The following is a 22,057-nucleotide window of genomic DNA, read 5'->3' on the forward strand; positions in this document are numbered from 1 at the left end:
TAACTTATAATTGGAAGCATTTCTTTGTAATTTTCTGCTGCTCTCCTGTCAATGCTTTGTGTTGCGGTATCACTTTTCTGTGGAAACAGCTGTCCAAGGCTCCTGCACCTGAACAAGGCAAAAAGGAAGAAGGCATCACTTTACGACAGCCTCAGAAAGACTGGAGCTGCTCCCTTCCTCACCCCTTAGATCCTCCCTGCACTACTACTCCCCCCTACCCCCGACCTCCTCCTCTGGATCTTCTGCCATTCAGTGCAAACCTGAGTCAGTCAATATATACGTATGTACTCTGCTTCACTCGCAAACACACACACACACACACACTTTCTCTCTGTCTCTCTGTCACACACACACACACACACACATACACAAATTGTTCAATCCTTTGGTCTATTAAATACTAACCGCCCCTTGCAATGAAACCCAGATCACCCATATCATCATCATTTTGGCATGATCTGGCCCATTTGTTCCACTCCACTGATCCTCTTTGATTTTGTCATGTGCAAGGGGATTAATTTTTTATTGGACTTTCCAGTGGAACCACTTCTACTACTAAGATCGCTTCTACTACTGCTGCAACTGCTGCTACCTGTATTTTTTCTGTTGCTATTGAGGCTGACAGATTCAATAATAATTCTTCTTCTGTACTTTCCACAACTATAGTAATAGTTTTTCATGACGAAATCCTGAAATATTCTGTTGTACAGATGATAATTTTGGTGTTTTTAATAACTTCATCTCAATAGATGAGAAAAGAAGGAAAGATAAACTAATTATTTAGTCTTTAATTTGATTTCTCTTTTGCTGTAAGCTACAATTACATGAACTTAATGAGCAATTTATGATTTTTTTGTAGACATGACAGTTTGAAAATCTGATTATGTTAGTGATGTGAAATGGTATTTTTCATTTATAGACTTCTTAGAAATTTCTGAAAGTGTTTGCTTCCTTCTGGATCTGGTTTATATTAATTACTGTTGTCTTTTTTTGTCAAACTTCAAATAATGAGAGGAAGAAGACAAAGAAGATAACTGCAAGAGGAGGAGGAAGAAAAAACAAACAAAAAAAAATCACCATTTTATATCCAACCTCACAGGCCTCCGGGACATTACACCCAGTTTGATTAATGCATCACAAATGAGATTATTTTTGAGACCTGATTTCAAACATCACACATCATTTGAGCAAACAGGAAAGTCAGAGGCCTTACGTTCTACCCTCAAGTACAGAGCGGGGATAGTAAGCACCTCTGTGGCGTCGAACACAAATCTCTCCAGCTTTTCCTCTCATTCATCGAGTCGCCTGCAGCATCAGAGCTGCCATACAGAAGCTGTCAGTCTGTTTCAAGGCGGCTGCTAGCATCGCCAGAGAGCACGCAGAGCAGCTTTTATAAGAATGTGAATGTGCCCAGGTGCACCTGCTTTGAACCAGAACCCCATGAGACACGCAGATCTACATTCAGGCAACTGAGGGCACTCCTATAATCAGCACCTCTGCGTCTGTTTTAACAAGGCAGACCCTCAGTGGCAAGATTCGATTTTTTCAAGTGTTGGTCTATTATAGTTTAATAAGACCACTATTAGGTTTGATCAGGTCTAGTTTAGAAGACCTAAAATTTGTCTTCCCTTCAGATCATTATTATGTTCATTGGGCCAATTTGTCCACAGCCTTGAAGAAATAACTGCATAACAATTTAAGACGTAATTTCATGAAGGCATCAGAGGCATGCTCTTTGCTTTTAATTCCCTGTATTTCTTTCTACCTTTTAAACTATTTTAAACCATGCTTATTTTAATGTCTGAACCTCCTGCCCAGCACAGCTTGCAACCAATTGCCTGCTGACCAACACTTATTGGTGAAAGTTCACTTCATTCTGTGACCTAATTGCTCAATTATTTTGCTTTTGAAAACCCTTAAAAGTCATATTCACAATAATAAATGCCTCATATAGCAGTTGTTAGGGTGTTTAATTTTACTTTGGAACTTTATCCCTAATGAACAACCTTGCACACTTTTTGGTGGTGAAAGGTAAAGATGCATAAGGGACAAGCTAACAGCTGTGCTCCCTGTTTCAAAGCAATGGTCTCAAACTGTTGGTTTCATTTCAGATCTGTGAACATCATTACAAAAGGCTAAACATGTAAAATCATCAACTAATGAAATCAGAGTGGAGCTGTGCACAGAGTTCAGGTCCTTCTTCAGATAAAGCAGATGATGTTGCTGTTATGAAGTTGGAAAAGATCAATGCCAGCTGTATCTGAGGATGGCAATACAATGTCTGTACTTGAGAATTAATTGAATGGAGAAATTTAAAAGAACTTTCAAACCTGAAGAAGTGAAGTAAAATAAGGTAATAACCTCAGAAATAGAGGACAAATAAATGAATAAATAAATAAATACATAGACCATAATACTGAAAGTGAGCGCGTGGAGGAATTCTGAAGAATCAACACATGATGAAGAGCAAGCTGCTCACAGTGAAGTTACAATCTGGTCAACACCATCACATGATGCATCTCATGTCCGTGAAAAAACACCCAAGCACTTGCGTAGCTATAAGACAAAATAAAAGCAGACCCATATACTGTATACTGCATATACACCCCACCTGGAAGTTAACATAGGCAAATAGTTGAGAGTGTGATATTTAATTAAACCACAGTAGTAGTAGTACACTTCAATTAAATAAGACCTATGAGGTTTTGAACAGTAAATTCCATATACTGTACATGCATAGAGCTTGTTATATTTACTAGGAATTAAGTTGCTTTAATGATGCAAAGCAACGTTAGTATAATAACAAGCTGTCAGTCCTGTATGGTGACACAAAGATTCAAACATATTTCAGATGCAACATGAAGGCCAGAGGTTGCACTGATCTGCAAAATATTTAGCACAGCCCCCGCTCTCCACTATAGTAGACGCTGTGTCTGGGAAACACTGTGATCATCAGACCTCTTTGGATTAGAGAAGCGTGTACTGCAGTGCAAACATGAATCAGCCGGGCCCATTTGATTCTTTGGTTGTAAACCTCCTCTGACGGGAGGAAGTTTGAGCTATTTTTGTTGCTGTTCACGTTTGACAAGTGACAGTGAGGAAGAGAGGTGGACAGCTGTGCAACTTAAGGGTGTAATGTTATTTAAAATAACAGTGAAAGTTTGTGGTATTTCATCGTTGCTCTGCTTGATATTGCAGAACAGGATGGATTCAAAATGAAGGAGCAAACAGATTAAACACAATAATAATAATAATACCTATATGTTAATGTCTAGACATAAACCTCTTGACATCGTGCCTAACTGAATATAAACTTAGCCACCATGTTTGAATTTGTGTCACTGTGAAAGAAATATATAGGCCACTTTATGTATGCAAAGCGAGTGACAGTGGGTGGATTTTTTTCCTCAGTAGATTACAATTTGACGCCTGGCTGTCATTCAGCGACACAAGTAATTTGTATGGCTCTATACTCTTCAAATTATTTGACACTGGAAGGCAGTTGCATTTTGAGGTTTGTAATGCTGTGCGCTTCTAATATGAATTGTTGAAAAACAAATCATCAGAGCATGAAATAAATATGACATGTTTTTGCTATTACACCTGCTGTCATCTTGGAGCTTTGTAGACCGGTCTCCCAGTGGGAATATATTTGATTGACAGCAGATACTAGCGGCAATGATCTACCACAGAAGAACCAATGGCAAAACATGCTGCTCCCAGCACATACTCGCTGAAGAAAGCTTTAAAGCAGCACCTATAAAAGACTTGGATCCGGAGCACTGATTGACATTCCTCCTCTTTGACACTTTGACATGGAAATGAAGTTTATAAGTCGAGCCCTCCAGTCTCTGCTTTGTTCTTTATCTCTCTTTGACTTGGAGATGCATCACACTAGGTCTGTTTGCCCAAGCGGCTTAATAAAACCCACCGTACGCAGGTAAAACTAATAAAAGAACATTTGTATATGAGACACCGGGTTGGGGCAGACTTGGGGCACATGATGTTTTTTGGAGATATGCATTTTACACATCACACATTAATATGATTCATACAGCACATTTAAATTAAAGGAAGTTATTCTTTGTTTTCCTTTATGCATTTTGTTATGCCTGCTGACCTGGGAATGGGATGATGGTATATTATTATCCACAAAAGACGAACATTGGAACCATGAGTAAAAGTGTGGCGCCCCTTGAACTCTCTTAAATTAAATTTTGGCATTTGTTTTATGTGCATATGTCCATATATGTTAAAGATTTATTTTAAAGTATAGCTAACGACATAAAAGAAAAAAAGAGATCATCCCAGTGCCTCTTGAGATGGACAGCAAGTCTGGTTGTGATGCTGTGTGCCAGCTCTCCACTGGCCTTTCAGGAATCTACGTGCATGTCATTTCAACAAGAAAACTTCATATCCCAGCCCCTCTCCCATCAATCATCATGCCATGTTGGGCAGACACAGACAGAACCACCAAGAAAAAGCTCTCTGGTGCAAATCTTCAATAAAGAGCAACTGTCACACTGAGTCTCCGCAGCAGGCTCCATTACATTAAAGAGCTCCACACAGTTTACCTCTGCCATCAAACTGAGGAAAAACATTCCATTCCTATTTTTTAATGTTTTTGTCTTTTTTGTGCTTTTTTTTTTAAAGCAGAAATGATTCGGTGATAAAAGCTACAAAAATTTAAAGCACATTGCTTCAGACAGTTTGGAAAGAGGTACACAAGAAAGTGAAAGCTTGTAAGGCACACAGTGTGAAACCACAGAAAACTTCTGCCGGTTTAGTGTGATCAGCACACATTACACTGCACCATCTGCTGCCTAATGCATTGTCTCTGTCACTGCTTGTTTCAGTCTGGGTAACGATAGTTATGTGGCCTTTCTGAGTTTGCATTCTTCTGCGTTCCTCCTCGACTCTTTAGACTAATCTAATCTTGGCCGACTGAATGAAATAAACTCATCACATGTGGAACAGAGAGTGTGGAACAGTGGAATAAATTAACACCTGCGTGTCTTTTTAGGTGAAAACAAAGCATGAAGCACATGGCCGATCTCATACTGTAAGCATGCAATGTTTATGCTCACAACTTTAAAAAGCTCATGCTCACTCCACAGTTTTGGAGAGATCGACTTCTTCTGAAACATGACAACGAAAACGATGTGTCAATTTACCACTGAGTCGATTAGTTGATCAACAGGAAATTAATCTGACAATAAGTCAATTGTTTAATTAAAAAGTTTCTCAAGATAAAATGTCACATATTGGCTGTGTTCAGCTTTTAAAAAGTGAGGATTTGTATCAATGTAAATTGAAAAACATGAGCCCAAAAACAAACCCTAGAGCTGACATTTTCTTGCTTTTGACAGTGACATTTTGCATTGTGTGATTGATTTGTGCTCTTATTAATCAATCAGCTGAGTACATCATTACTTTGGTGCCACTAACAGTGAAGACAAAATACTGTTGATGCCCACTTGACTTTATAATCAATAAGAGGCACTCCTATATGTCTTCACCTTGATCAGGTAGTGAAATGTGGACAGCAACGCCACAGTCCAGCAACATTTGGACAGCTTCCAACGACAGCAGAAACACTGGCTATGAGCCAGGCGAATCATGGCACCGCTAAACCCCCAGCCAGTGGAACAATGCATGAATATGAGCACAAGGAACGCAGCTGCTGAATGACTTGACAGTAATGATGTCTCCGAGACGGTACAAGTAGTAAAAGGGGATTCAGTGCTCTGAGAAATCCACACCACATGCTTACCTTGGACCTCCTTGTCATTACGGAACCACCGGATGTTGGCAGCTGGTTTGCTGCCCAAGGTGGTGCACGTCAGGGTGATCACGTCCCCCTCCATGGCAGGCTTGGTGAATCCTGTGATCTCCGGTCGTCCTGGCACTCCTGTGGTGCATGGAAATGTAAATATAAATAACACATGTACACAATGAACTGAGTAATAACTCAGTGGGTGGTACAGGCTGTATTTCTCTGACAATAAAGAATAATTTACTGGTATAAAATGAAAGTAAATAGATAAATGTAATGTAAATGTTGACAGTTGTTGGTGTTGACTTTTTTTGGTGAGCTATTTGTGGCTGTCCTGCCTGCAGAAAATTAAATATTGTAACACTGCTAGCAAGCTTATTCTAGTAGTCAAGGGTAAACTGCATTGCAGAAATGTTATTTTCCTACAAAGCAACAAGTGCTTGGTGAAGAAAAATAACAGACTTTAATTCAAACTGTGCAGGTAATCACGCTGTGAGGAATTAGCCAAAAGTAATTGGCCTGTGGAGACTGGGTCAAACCGGACATCCTCACCCAGAACAGTGAGAAAGGCCTTGGTGGTCTTGACAGGCATGGTGAAGAGCGAGCAGGTGTACTGGCCCTCGTCTGACAGGCTGACGTCACTGATTCTGATGGTGAGCTCCTGCCACGAGGCCCGCACCAGCTCAATTCTGTGGTCCCTCAGAGCTGCACTCAGACAGACAACACAAAGAATCACAGAGTGCACACACACACAAAAAAAATCATACTGAATTCAGTGATGGCAATTAACTTGTAGAGTCCCCATTTGTATTTCAGATGACCTTTAGCAGAACAAAGGCAAATGCAGTGTGTTTTCAGTTATTTCAAATAGTTGTCAAAGGATGGAAACACATTCTGTACTGGGGCCGATGGTTTGAAACACTTTCTTTACATTTGCATTCTAGGCTGACAGTCTTATCCACTGTCACAGTAAGAATACAGAAGGCATCAGTGGGATGCACTGAGGCGTAGCAGCATGAAAAAGCCTATAGTCCAAGATTACAATATCTATTTAGGTAATCACTAACATTCCAGATATTGATTTACACTCACGTTAACACTTTTAGCAACTGGCTCTGCCTGTGACAGAGGCACTTTCTCATTTTTAACGTTGATACCAAAACTTTATCCTGGCTTTACACAAAACCAAGCCAAGAGTTACTCTGAGAAAATAATTACACAGGTACTAGCACAATATAATGCAGATAAAGGCAGACAAATAATTATATCATTCAAAGTTTCATTAACATGCTACCATATTGGGATAATCACACTGTGTTATTGTTTTACAAATGTCTGTGGAACAAATGAATGATTTCAAGCAAATTGCAATGAAAAAAAAGAAAATTAAAGATTAAATACATAAACGTGTAACACACTTTACCGTACTGGCCCTCAATTTGATTATTTTACACTCAATTTCTTCATCATTTTCTGCATTGTGATATCCATCAATATTGTTAAAAAATTCCTTTTAATACTGTTACCCTGATTCCAACCAGCCATAGTGCAAACTTAAAGTTATGTTTCAAACTGTGGTTTAAGATACCAAACACCGTCACCACTGCTCATTCAGATGCGACTACACCCTCGTGAAGCTGAGAAAAGCATGCAGCTAAGCTGAAAGAGGTCATCTCGTACCTGTCATCTCTTATACAACTTCAAATTCAGAATCACCTGCTCCTACAAGCGGCCAACCACAGAGGGCAGGAAGGAAAGTGCTCTTCATTGAATAAATTACACTTTCTTAATCCTCGCTCCCTTTAGGCATGGCCAGCTCTCTCCCTGGATGCTCTTTCATCTGAAGTAATTTGAACTCTATTGGATTGAACTACACAGGCCAAATCTGGCAAAATGCAGTAGAGGCAGGTGTTGATTAGGATTTAATCAAGGTGGCCAAAGTAAAATGGCGTCAGATAAAGACATCGCTATGAAAATCATTAATCAGCTGCTCTGTTCCCATTTGTTTGATTTTAGCGATAGGCGTACGCAGCAGACATGTGATACGCAGTTAAATCAGATTGGCTGAAATGATTATTAGATTTACACAGACGTAGGTCATTATCAACGACACCGTTCTTCAGCTTCAATTACACCACTTCATTTGATGATCATTATCTTATAATCACATACATACTAAAAAGAGAAAAATAAAGATTGGCTATGAAGATATCGAAGGCCCTCAGAAGTTCCTTTAGATGCTCTTTGTTATCCGAGAATAAAGAGTAGCGCAAATAAAAACAATCTTCGAGCCAGAATTAAAATTTAATAACAAGCTGTGCCATCAGAGCCAGCTTATTATGTGCTACAGGGCTTAATACAAACATTTGATAGTCTTACTGTAGCAAACTGCATCCTGAAACAAAGCTGCCTGATGTTCTTTGTAGTTAAGCATCCTGACTACAGAGCTTGAAAATGCCCAGAGGCTCTGGCAGAAAACAGCTAGCCCTTTGGTGGATAGAAGCATTGGAGAGGTGATGGGGTCCAAGCAAACATCATACACGACTCAAAGATATGGAAGTGCAGACTGAGTGGATCAAAGCTTTGGACAAGATGACATACTGTACTTCCCCCGGCCCATATCCCTCTATCTCTGCAACGCACAGAGAAAAGACAGGGAGAAGCAGACAGACTTTTCTTCTTCTTAACCCCTTGTTCCTCAAAGCACAAACACCTCTGAGATGCTGATAAATGGTCTGGCTGTTTCCTAAGAGGGATTTGATGTTTTTTTGGTTTAAGTGATATTCTACCCAAAACCTGTAGGCATAAAAATTTAAAAACGGTACTTTTGCTCCAGCAACTGTGATGAGCTTGAATTCATGTCCATTACAACAGATTTAACGTTGACAAGAAAAACCAATAGAAACCTCCCAAATTACAAAAAACAGTATGTTGCACCATTTCCACTCCATAGATTAAGAGAAGAACAGGGCAGTGGATTATGCTGCAGAGTGATTAGAGAAATTTCTTTTGACTTGTCATCTGTGCAGTGCATTGAAGCTAACATGAGCTCAAGCCAACAACAGCTGCTGTTCTCTGAAATAAGTAACTTTAAAGTGCCTTTTAACATTGCTTGTTACTCTAAAGATATAATCTATCACTTTGAATACCAAAACAGTGACAAAATACAGTGCAGCCTATTGATTATGTCAAGTGACATTTAAAGTGCCAAGTAGGCTGCACCTTATTTTTTCTACCTACTGAATAATATCGCATTACCATCAAAACAGAACTAAATCTAAATGTCAGTCGCTGATTCAGACAGTTTGAGCAGCAACTGAGAAATAACTTACAGTTAAACAAAAGATGGACTTGACTGATGCGTTTTTGTTAGACAGCCAATGGCACTGTACAGCATATGAATCAGTGACATATTGATAGAATGAGAAGTACAAAGGTTTGAATAACCCAAAGACAAGTGTTATCTATTACTCAAACAGCATATGGCCAGGAAACCAGACTACTAGAATCCAATCCAGGCTAGAGGCCCAGATCGTGGGCAGATCCGTCACAATCAGACCCAAATGCCAGCAGCTGACAAAGCTTTTTTCCAGGTGCTTTAGGAAATCAATGTGATGAAAAGGTTCATTTCCCCCAAACCCTAGATAGCTCCTGCGCTGTTCATTCTGCTTAGAAAGAAGCATAAATCTGCACCCTGACCTTGTGTATGCTACAGCCTTGCAGCATGGCAGCTTAATGCGCAGTACATCTCCTGTGATGGAGGCCTCACCAAGGCTGTCTCAAATCAGTAAAACTGACACCCCGGTATCTCCTCAGGGCAAGGCATACTGTTGCTATGGCCCTCTGATGCTAAGTAATGTTTGCCTTGTTTCCTTGACAGTCCTTTGCACCACCAACCATGTCAGTGGAAGACCATTCTGAGGTTTCCCCAGAGGAATGCAGTTTGTCAGATTCAGTTTTATCAGCCTCTGTCAATTTGGCTATAAGTTACAGTATATGTATATGAAAGTACAATGTCCAAGACATGTGAAACAGCTGTTAAAATATCTTATTACAATACAGTGCACTGTATTGATGTGTAAGAGAAGAGCTACCAGTTTGGTTGGTAGCTACATTACATCTGTCCTCAGATAAATCTGGAAGCAGAGGAACTGGAAGTGCACTTATCACATGGCATTCACTTCTGCACTCCACTGAGCAGCGGACAGATGTTAACCAATGTTTCTAATCCAAAACGATGAAGTATCGCCTGACAGTCCAAATAGAAAAGGACATTTTACATCTATCCATTAGTCTTGGAAACGAGCCGATGGCTCTCGGGTTCAGCCAAAATATGTTACATCCGCAATGCCGAGTGTCCCCATTTGGCCATTTTTGTATGGCCTGTAACCACTTTGAGCTAGTCCTGGAATGTGAAAGCACTAGCTGTCCTTCAGCGAGAACATAGGGTCCTGGCGCACCCCCCCGCTCTCCAGCCAGGGGCTCCACTCTTTGCAATTAGAGTGTGTTTGCTGCTGGCTGTGCTCGCTCAGTGACTGTGTGGGCGATTCTGGACGAGTTCCAGGGCTAGTGGTGCAGGCAGGGGCTCTTTCCCACCACACATGTGGCTGCAATTAAGAGAAGGAAAGGGCCTTGTTCCAGAGGGCCATTGTTACTGCCCGTACTCTCAGAGATCCCACAGAGCAGATGCTACTCAAATTGGACTCATTTTCAGTGCTTGAAGGGAAGGAAAGAAGGAGGAATTCTCCCAGCAGCTACGCTACATCCCCTCTTCAAGTGGTGAATAATGAGACTGAATATATTTTTGTCTGTCCATTTTTCAGCCCACTGACATAAATTTGATTGTACACTGTGGGATTTTTTTTCTGCCATTGAGTCCCTTTTTTTCATATGAACTCTCTGAATTTAATTTTTATTGAAACAAGTGCCAGAGGGTTTACATAATTCTATTGATTTTCAATGCAGTTTTACACATTTCAGCATTTGCAAAGTCAAATTACAACACATAACAAGGATTTAGCCACTGTAACAAAGATCTAAACATTTAGCAGATATTCTTCAGTATTTCTAAAGAGCTAATATACATTATACATGAGTGTGCAGTGTGGCACAGAGCTTAGTGTAGTACATACAAGAGCAGCTCTTCACATTAGTGATAATAACCAAGTGTGTGTGCCACAATGGTAGATTCACATTTCAGTGAAGCTGGAGGTCAACCAGTACACTTAAAAGTCCATTAGTCCGTGAAGGAAGACATTAGCTGTGGCCATGAGACCCTTAACTGTCACTAAAAAGTAAACACAAAACTTGCCAGAACAAACTTGTGGCTTGTGACATTTGCCACACAATCACTTCAGCGCGAGATTACTTTCCCAAGAAATCTGAAGAAAACATGAGAAACCTTGCACATCCATTTATGAAATCAACTGCTTAACACCGACACACTTATTCTTTTAATTCTTATTGTCAGAAATTGGTAGTTCATGTCAAGTTCAAACTGAGAACAGATTTACACACAGATATCAGAGACAGGGGGGGGGGGCTGCACTGTACTTACAGACCCACCATGAAATGTTGTGTGTTTACTAGAATGGACGTTTAAATGTGCTTTCATTGGTGTTCACTCCAGTAATTGCATCCTTGGTAATTATCCTTCATTCTCTGAAGCTAATGAATGTTTTAATGCTCACATTAGAGCATTCATTTAGCACATAACAGCGTTTTGATTACTACAAGCCAATTAAGATCAATTTTGCTTTGTGACCTTTATGATTTGGGCTGAATGCCCCAATTAAATGTCATGAATGATGCACCATAAACTTCTGAGAGATGCAATCGAGATGAGGAAAAGTGATGTACAATTTGTCAGAGGAGGTATGTATGTGCTGTATATGTCTCCATATCTCTGCTACAAACACAGAGTGTGGATCAAATGAGCAATTTGTTATCTGCCTTTGACATGGAACCTGCAGTAGCTTCCATTAATTGCATTATTCATATTCACCGTATCTGACAAAAGATTCTGCTTCCATCCTGCATGCCTCCAGGAATGTCATTACCATTCTCTACAGCAACGGCACTTATGTTTTATCCTTTTCCCACAGAAGCCAAAAGTGAAGTAAATCATAATGAAGACAGCAAAGGACAGCTCTGCTCTCATTTGTCCTGCTCACTAATAATAATTCATAATGCCGGCAACATATAAAAGGGATAATTGTACAAAAGACATATGGTCCAAATCGATTTCTTCATCGCAGCAGCCCACCACAGAGCTGTTCCCTTCAACAGTCCCTGTTAATTGGCCTAATGTAGGCCTGGCTGCATCACACAGCATGTAATGTTGCATGTTGGCCTGGCTATTAAGGGGATGTATCTCTGTTGTCTCAGGTCTGTGGTGGTAGCCTGTAGGAATCTTCATGCTGGTCTTTGCTACAGTGTAGTCTGAACTCTCTGAGGTGGCAACAATCAACCAAGACTCAGATATACATAATGGATGAGGAGGAGCGTGCCAAGGAACCAGCTGGCATGATATAAGAGGAGGGCTGTGTTCAGCTTTAGACAAATGTGCAGAGACAGTCCAACCCATATGGATTGGCTTTGGGAATCCAGCAAGGTTAACACTCTCTTGGAGCTCTGCAAGGTTTGACTGAGCCTCTTATGGGAAAGGATGAGATAGAGGTCCTTCTTATCCTTTACACTCTCACCAAAGATACATTTAGCTATTGAGCTGTTACCTGCCCACTAATTCCTTCACACCTGCAACCACATCTCTTATCCTTCTTCCAGGTCTGTGACGAGATGTGACTTTGCTGTGCAGACAAACTGTAGGTCGAACGCACTGCTGGGATTATGTTCTACCTACCTGAGGACTCCCAATGGGTTTTAAATCTAATAGTGTACCATTGTGATCCTTCTTCTGTTGCATGTTGTAATTTAATTAACAGAAGGTTAATTGGACTAGCCTTTTTATTAATGGAGAGTGTGCTTAGCAAGAAAAACTACAGTGTCAGTCTTTTGTTCATATGCTTTAAATGACCTATGTTTAGGTTTTTGTGTGACATTTTGTGTAACCCTACCAACTGTCAAAATGAGCTTCTTTTACCCATCACCAATATGTTTTTGACCTTATCAGCAGAGTTTAAGTGGTCTAAACTTAACCAAACCTTTAGCAAAGGGATGGCCGATCAGAAAATGTAGTTTTGGAGAGCACAGACAAACATTGTTAGCATTAAGACTCTCATTACTGACACTCATGTAGAAACAACGTTTGATGCAAAAGATGCACACACTTGCTTTTCGTAATGTCTGGAGCAAAGTAATGATAGTCATGTCCTTAACATTCTGAAAAGGCAAAGATATTCCTTTTCTCCTTGGCTGTAAAAGCTACTCTTTTTTCATATTCTCATTTGTCAGACCTGAATTAAAATGGAACAAATTATAGTCAGGGCAAAGATCAGATTTTGTCTTACCTTACCCAGCAGCTGTCAGACTCAATTGATATAATATGGAACGCCAGCTTCTTTACAGATGTTTCTCTTTACTCCACTATAGCCGCTCAAAAGGATTTAAAAGGTCATTTTAATCCTCTTTTTTCCTCCCACACTATTTTATATCAAACTCCAAACACATCCAGACAAATGCCCTTATCTTTAATACAGAGCTTGAGGGAAACAGTGAGAGTAGATTTCAAAAAATGCCTCACAGAGCGTTTTGTCTAATTTAAGACATAACAGCAGATGTATTTTTATCATCATTGCTTGTATGTGTTGAGCATCCAGAATCACACATAAAAGCTGCAAAAGCTGAATTTCCTTTGGACTACACATGCACAATGACAAACTACCGTTGTGAGGGGAGACTGGGGGAAACTTGCATGTACATCAAATGGTAACATATGGCCATGCTGTCATGGACACCCAAGGGGATAGCAGTAAGCAGAGAGATGGACAAGAGAGACAATGGACAAAAGGAAAGGAAAAGGAAAGATTTAAGATCTAAAAAGCAGGCAAAAAAAAAAAAAGATAGCAAAACATCTGAGATGAGGACAAGGAGATGCTATAGCTGCATTAATCTAATCCACTCAGTGTCAGGAGTCTATGACCAGCTGCTCATCAGAGGGATAGAACAGCCTGCCTCAAGCTCAGCCAGTCTGCAGTTAGTTGTTGGACTGAAAGGTAGCATAAGGTTGAATCTAACATTTTTCATTGGCTCCCACAAGAAGGCACAACAAACAGGAGAAGAAGGACAGTTGCAGCCCTCTGCCAAGCAATTAACTGGTGATTTGGCACAGCAGAGATTTCTTCCCAGGTGTCCCACCCTCTTCCTCGCATGAAGCCTGTGTTGTTCCACGCCTCCCGTTTCTCCTGATGGCCTCACAGGCATCGTATTAGTTGTGCCAATAAAGCTTTTCATTTGGCTGTTTAGAAGGAGATGGAGAGGAAGTGTTCCCACACTTAGCCCTGGCAACCTCTGCTGAGTGGACTACATTCATTTTGTCATCCGTATTGCTCTGGAAAAGGATTCTGTCATGCAATATAAATGGCTGCCCAAGAAGGGCAAAGTGGCTCATACATATTGTGCTCTCCAAGCTCTCCTTACATGCTTATAGCAGCAGCATTCCGGATTTACATGTGGATATAGGAGGTGAGAAGTGTGAACAAAACACACCAAACTGGCTTCATTTAGGCAGAATGTGTTATACCTCTTCAAAGTACAAAGAAGTGAAGGTTTTTGAGCTTTTTTCTGATCTAATTTGGTGATTTTCAAAAACTACTTCTGCAAAGCCAAGCATTAAAAAGCTACATCTATTGTACACCAGAGAATACAGAAAAAATAACAATAAGAAAAAATGGTTTTGGTTGAATGACTTTTGTTTGAATTTAAATCCTTTGGGCACATTCACACCATTCACACAAGAGTATCTATTTAAGATTCAGTTAACTTTCGTTTAATTGTATTTGGAAGTAATTTCATCTAATAAAACACCTTAGACTTCATTACTAAATCCAATCACTTGCGAGGGAGAAAGTATTTCTTCAAACCAGACTGTGACTCTCATTCTGCTGGTTCACTCTGGCGTCTCTCTCTCCTATCAATTGTTATTCAAAGAGAAAGTTAATCTTCAATCACTGAACCAATGATATTATATTAGCAGCTACAGCATAAATGAAATGGGTAATATGCTGTGAGAAACACTGAAAGATGAACATCCCAACCCTTACAAGACCGTCCACTGTTATAGTCCCTTTCACCCCAATTCCAATTTATCAACTCCAGACTTTTGTCACCTTTAAATTGGATTTGGCTGGTGAGAGCACATTATAATTAATTCCAGCTCGAGCCTTGTTTCACAAGGTTGCAACAGTGTGCTTGCTTTTCAGTGACATCCAAACAGCTATACAAATGTAGGGCAGCTAAAATGCTAATTAAGCCCAATCATGTCACAATCCACAGGCGTCACTGTGTTGTAAACAACACTGTCAGTGTTGCGTGATTACAGAAGTTCAATTCAAAAACAGTCTATTTCTGTTTAGTTTGTGCCCTGGGACATTAGTGGAAACATAAATTCATTACAAGTCTGCTTTGACATTACAAGTAATGCATTTTCCTCTCATCCTGGCTTTTTTCCTGTAGTCAGTCAAATTGTGAGCTTGCAGGCAGGCGGGCATGCAGGCAGAGGCAATTTTGTACACTCCAAAATTTGAAAAACTGATGAAGAAGACTCTTGTAGTAATATAATCCAGCCAAGACACCTTTATCATATCTCATCTTTTATCATTACCATTATCCCCGGGAATATTACTCACCTTTCTTGTCCCCAAAGAATAGGGTCTGTTGTGCAGGGTTTGACCACTGGAGGGAAGTGTTATCATTGTAATCCACACGACAGGTCATGTTGGCTATGGCCCCCTCCACCACCGTCACATTCTGAGTTATGGGGAACTGACCTTGGCTACCTGTGGGATTATGAAACAGAGTTTGAGGTCATGGCCATGACATAAACAGATTGCTGTTTTGGACTGGTCGTTACTGTCTTCATTGAATCACATTAATGTACTATTCAGACTTCTTCTGTCGTCCTATTGCCCGGTTAAATTATGTCTTCATTGCTTTACACTAAACCAAAGATAGCTTAATGGAAACCCGGTTGACAATGACTCTAGCCTTCGACAGCTGCTGGAGCTAGAAAACAGTGTTTTTTTTAATGGTGGAAACAATGGTAGGTTTTACTCTCCCAAAGCACTTCCCTCGCTGCCTTATTGCAGGGCCCTAATTGGTAGCATGGCCTAATTAGAGGTAGTCATGTTCTGCTGTAGAGTCTAGAGCTGCAGCTGTGTGGTAAATTGACACATAATCCTAGACACTGTGGGCCTTCGATCCGAACGACTGCCTTGCCCCGAAACAGCCGCTCGTCACAGTGTGCAGAAGACATCCAAATGAGGCCTAATCACCCAGCCTTGCTGGATTTTACCTTCTTATTCCACATTTGTACTTGTCGTCTCAGCAAAGTCCCCTAATTACATTGCAGAAGCATTTCTATCCAGCCTGTGTTTTATTGAACTCTGCCAACTTTCTGAAACAGATGTCTAAAACCAATGTTCTTTTTGCGGGGACTTGTCAGAAGACAAAGTGTAGGCTAATACGAGCCTGACCAAGCCAGCCCCTTTAAGGATGACAACAATAAACAAGAACTGTGTTACAGCTCTTGACTTCATGCATGAAGCTGGATGTGCCGTGTTTGCCTGGGAGCATTTCGCTGCCCAAAGCTAATCTTTGTGCATGTTTTCTCTTGATTTCACAGGTCTGCTTTGTTTTCCTCTTGTAATGTGCCTGAATGGGAAGGTGACATTGTCTCTGCCTCTCCCAGGTACAGTTCACCACAGGGACATTTCAACTAAGGGAGCAGCTGTCTGCCTCATTAGTCTAGCTCAAATGGGGAAGCAGAGGAGACTGGGACAGCCAAAGGTCTATGGACCTTCCTTGACCTCGATTGTCCTGATGGAGACCACTGTCAGATAGAGGTGAAGGTGAGGCTGGCTATAAATAGTTATGGGGAAATGATTTCAACAGTGCACATTACTTATCTGCTCATTACACCCATCGCATCAACAAACACGTCACCATTACAATAATTCAAATGAATTTGGCTGGATGGCAGCTAGGTAGTCCGACAAAACCAGCAATGCATGTCATACCGAAAATGGAAGTGGACGTGATGCATTGTGTGGGGGGTATATGTGGAGGTGTTGTTGTCAGTTCCTGCATAATTTTCAACTTTTTTCTCACATCATGTACCCCACTATCTCTAGTGTCTTTGCTGTCTGTCTCCAGTGTATATACCTCACTATTCACAGAAATGCTATGAAAAAAGTGAAATCTCAACAGTAATGAATATAACTCTGAATCCCTCAGGTTTTACCTTGGTTGTGGTATGTAGGATTGCTTCAGAAAAAAACCTGTTGAAATTCCTTTTAATTATGCCTGTCACGCCCTTAAAGTCTGCTCACAAAATCAGTAGCCGGATGGAGAGGTTAAAGAGAACGGCCAGAAACCAAAAGGTCGCTGGTTCAAACCCCGGCACTGACAAGAGAGGGTAGTCCATTGGAATCTGCATCTCTGCCAAAGTGTTGAACTGTAGAGAACCCAAAATGACTACAAAGGTGCTGCACTGTGCTCTGAGCTGTCTGATGAAATGCATACAGTGGATATGTATGTGTAAACGGGGGTATGCAAAAAGACTCATTTCAATTACCTTGTGTACACTGAGAATAACGTAATCTTCCAATCTTCTTGTTCATCTTGAGAAGCATGGCTTTGGAAGTGCCAGTATAGGTTAGTGTGCACTGTAGCTAACTGGGCTTCATCTAATACATTCATGAAATTCCACTGTCTTGACATTCTGTAGCAGTGTAGAGTGTGGCAAATGCTGTCCTTTTTGTGGAAACATAATCCCCAGTGCCAACTACAGAGTGTATTTCATTTTTTTTTTTTTTTTTGAAATGGTGATTGGAGGGCGGTCAGGCTTACCTCTACAGTTCAGTGCCAAACAATATTCTAGAAAGTCACTGAACCACAAACTGCTCCAAGGACGCTACCCTATACACTGACCTCACTTTAAAGAAGCACATGTTCTGGTGTGTGACAAGGAGGGATATTCCACAGCATGTTTAATTAACTTCTGTAACTTGTAGAACTTTTTGCACAAAATAACAGAAAGTATATGCAGTAGCACTTTACACTACAACTCTGTAATGAGAGGATAATAAATGGTTAATGTCTTGTACTGGGGTAATGCAATGATAATTAAAAACATAACAACCAGATAATATCTCGGTAATAACAAAGACAATGTTAGTAACACTGTGGTTTTACTCGTGAAACAGGTAATATGGGTAAAAAACATGATGACAATCACAAACACCTCTCAGTATTCGAGGCATGACAAACAGCTTGAAGATGCAAACCATGGCGGGAGCAGGACTCCACAAATGTAAGTGTTCCTTTTGTTTTCATAAGCTGCTTTATCAAAAACGATTAAATGCACATACAAACTTTCTGCCTTCGCTATCTGTGCAGCGCCTCGTGGCCTGCTTAATGACATTTCACCAGTTTTTATCACTTAATGTAGGCTACACCCAATTCAGCTGCTATAATAATCATGTCTGTTGGCAGCTGTTTGCACTTGTAAACATCAGACCTCTGCCAAGGCCAACAGTCCACTCTTCAATGATACACACACACAAACTTCATGGTCAATATTATTGCTTATTCTCGCGAGTGTAAAGTTACAAAGTTTACAAATGAACCCATTCTCTGTTCATTTCACTGTCCCCAAGAGCTCCACAAAGACAGTCTGTATGAAGTTTGAGCAACTACTTGTGTAGGCTACCCCAGAGGATTATGGGTATACCTGTGTATGTAGATTGTCATATGGACTCATCTACAATTGGCTGTGTTTTGTTACTAGTGAATTTTACTCACATCTACTGAATTATGAGATATATGGTTTTATTCTATCAGGGCCAAATGTCCTATCTTGCAATGGTGATGAAAGTGAAAAATAATTTCTGTGTCCAGCCCATGATTTGGATCCACTCCAAAGGGGCTCTTCATTGGCCCAGGCTACACATTTCCACCAAATTTCACAAAAATCAGGCCAGCAGTTTTTCCATATTCCTGCTGCCAAACGGAAACAAACCAACAACCAGGCCGGAAACAGATACCCCTTGGCTCAGGTAACAAAGCAGAGAACCTTTAAATAAAATAGAAACCACTACCTGTTTGAGGATTCCTAACTTCCTCACTGCACAAATTTTCACCAGTATTGTCTCATTTAACTACAAGCAAAAATGATGACATCAGAGTAAAATAAATAAATAAAATAAAATAAAATAAAATGCAGATTTTTCAGTAAAAAAAACAATAAATCATGTAGGTAAGGAAAAATGCAATAAGAGCTTCTGGATAAAAGTGCAGATTACGCTGAGCCATGGCTGTGTTTCCCTATAAAAACAAACCCAGTGAAAGGGAACAAACAGCTCTGAGAGAAGTAATGGAGGTATGAAGGTTGTCTGCTCCAACGATGATCCAAGATGACTCAGTGAAGTGCAGTGATGGAATGAGGAATAAACCTGCACTTTTGCAATATGACTTAGGGGAGGATAGGCCATCCCTTAAACACAAAGCATATCAGCTCTATAGGCTAAAGGGCTTCACTACTGGGTATTGCTGTGTTCTTTTTTCCAGCGCTGAGACGTATTATACTGAATGAGAGGGAACTACTTATTTTCGGTCAAGGCCAGCTGCAGATTGAGTGCTTGCACATTTTAACATTTACAGTAGACAGCATGCAACCTGCCTGCCATGAAAGCAAATAGTTGAGGTGAGGATTGAGTAACCTGAGATATCTTGATGAAAGCAGCTGGCACCCTCTGAAACATGAATACCATTAGCGTTTGCTTTTTACAGGCTGGCAACTCTCCTCCTTTAATCCATGAATATCATGAAGTGCTATAGTAAAGGAAAAATTCAATATGAGATAAGTCGCATCAGTGTCTCTCTCTCTCCGTCTCCCTCTCTCTTCCAATCCAGCCTCCCTACAGCTTCTCAGAAAGGGAGGTTAAGAATAAAATCATGAAATGATGAACCGAAAACTGAAAATAAACTAATTTTTACATTAAAATATGACTAAATCAATTAAAATCCAAGCCGTTCATTGTTTTTTTTTAATTTTTTTTTATTTGTGTGTATGTGTTTTTCATCAAACCATTTTCAACATCAGCATGCTTATGGGCCTGACTCTTAAAGCTGTAATTGGTCCCTTGGCAGTGTTTTCCCCTTTCACAATGTTTTTTTTTATGACAGTCACGTGGATCTGAGAGCTGCTGTTTTTTTTTTGTTTTTTTTTAGTGCTAAAGCAAAGAGCCCACTCCAGTGAAAGCTGAAGCTGGCAATATCACCCTGAGCTGGGAGATTATGGTCCACATTCAGGTGGGCCACAGCACACTGATCATCAGTCACAATGTCAGCACACATGAGATTAGTCAAGTTGTTTGCTGTGCTTCACACAGTCAGAATGCTGCTGACACATCTCTCCACTGTGACATTAACTTTCATGCAGAATCAAGTGACACTGCCTCATGAATCAAATATTTACCTGCACAGCTGAAATTAGGTAGAAATGTAAATGGGGCAGAGAGGATTGGCTCTTCATTGTAAACACAAATATTTGGTGATTAGATTTTAAAAGGGATCCACAGAAACAGATGTCTGCTGAAGCACAGGCCAAGCGTAGGTGTCTGCTCTTCATCTTTACATTTTTAGCATGAGATAAGGTCTGTGCAGCAGGTGTGGAGTATAAATATGAATACAGATGTTCAGAATGGCTGGCTGTTGAGTGTGCATTAACGATAAACTATTTCATTTCATCTCAACCAGCCTCTCTTCATGCTGCTATCAGAGTGCAGCTCAGACCGTAGCCTGGTGGAATCTGAGTCTGACAATATTAGAAGCCAAGAATATGATACTTAGGCTATTGATTTTGCAATTCTTGTGGGTATCTAGAAAAAGTGAATATGAGGAAGATAGAAATCTTTATGACTGTACTTAAAAGGAGGATTAATAGAGTTAGCTAAGGAATTCAAATTGGGTGCTTTATCATTATTGACGATGTGGAAATCTTTCAGCTCTGTTTTGATATGATACCCATGGAAAATCCCGGCATGCTGGGAAACCAGGTCTGATGAAACAAAAATCATTAGAGAACCGCACTGCATGTATAATTTCACTGACTCGTCTAATGACCACTGATCCAAGGCGTAAGGTGAAAAATACTTGGAACATCTCTGTTGACGAGAACAGAGAGTTAGTGCAAGGAAGAATGAGCCGTACCACCCCAAAAGCCTTCCTCAGTTTCAGCTGACTGCACCAAATAATGGAAAGCAGTGCCTTGATGAATGGCTGGAGTGCAGTCAAGCACACCACTGCAGAATAAACTGTAAACTGCAGGCAGGATAAAAAGAAAACAAATAACTCAGAAAATAGTTCGAGAAATAGCCGATGCCTCCATTCATTACGGAATAATAATGATTATTAATTTTCATATGAAATGAATTCCAGGCAGTTTATCAAACCACAGGTTCACCTCTGGTGCTTGATTTTACAAGTGCTTCTTTGCAAATAGAGATGTTGGACGTGCTGAGTTCCCTTCTGCATGCTAATGAGTCATGGCAACTTCATATAGTGCCTGCCGATGACAAAATGCCACATAATAACTCAACAATCAAACTCTCTATAAATCACACACTCTGAAAACTGTCTGAAATGGATTTGTTGGGGTTGCATTGTCCTTTTCAATCTTCATTTCTCTAGTCAAGGACTACATATATCCTATTTATATAACAGAAACATGAATATTTCTCAGTTCAGAAAATCAGTCTTAAAGTCATAAATTCTTGTTTCATTGTTTCATGCAAATACTTATGACAGATTTCAAGGTATTCCTCCCCCAAGTAGTCTGACAAGTTCTCTTGCAAATAAAGCAGGAAGCTGTGATTTACAGACACATAAAATTACTTTCATCTACAATTTTTTCCATTGTTTGGAAGGAGATAGCCTGAATCTCAAATATGATTTAAAATTTAAAATCTTTAAAAAGTAAAAAACAAAACAAAACTCAATTTGTGTAGACAGTAAATACTGTGAAGCACTGAAAGTTTGGCGTAGAAAATCAAATGCACTAACACTCACAATGTATTTAAACAGACAATATACTCTTGAGAA

At 40.1% G+C, this 22,057-nt stretch overlaps 1 protein-coding gene across 2 annotated transcripts in view; it reads right to left on the reverse strand.

Moving 5' to 3' along the window:
• The window catches only part of cadm2b (cell adhesion molecule 2b), a 129,972-nt gene that overhangs the window by 9,037 nt on the left and 98,878 nt on the right, over positions 1-22,057 (reverse strand). For both annotated transcript variants that reach the window (XM_041940501.1, XM_041940500.1), the window contains 3 exons: positions 15,583-15,732; positions 6,329-6,481; positions 5,774-5,911 (listed from right to left, as the gene is read on the reverse strand). In XM_041940501.1, the coding sequence (XP_041796435.1) occupies positions 5,774-5,911; positions 6,329-6,481; positions 15,583-15,732 (441 nt within the window). The remainder of the gene's footprint in view (positions 1-5,773; positions 5,912-6,328; positions 6,482-15,582; positions 15,733-22,057) is intronic.

The sequence above is a fragment of the Chelmon rostratus genome, chromosome 7 (assembly GCF_017976325.1).
Source record: "Chelmon rostratus isolate fCheRos1 chromosome 7, fCheRos1.pri, whole genome shotgun sequence".
Taxonomy (NCBI): Eukaryota; Metazoa; Chordata; class Actinopteri; order Chaetodontiformes; family Chaetodontidae; genus Chelmon; species Chelmon rostratus.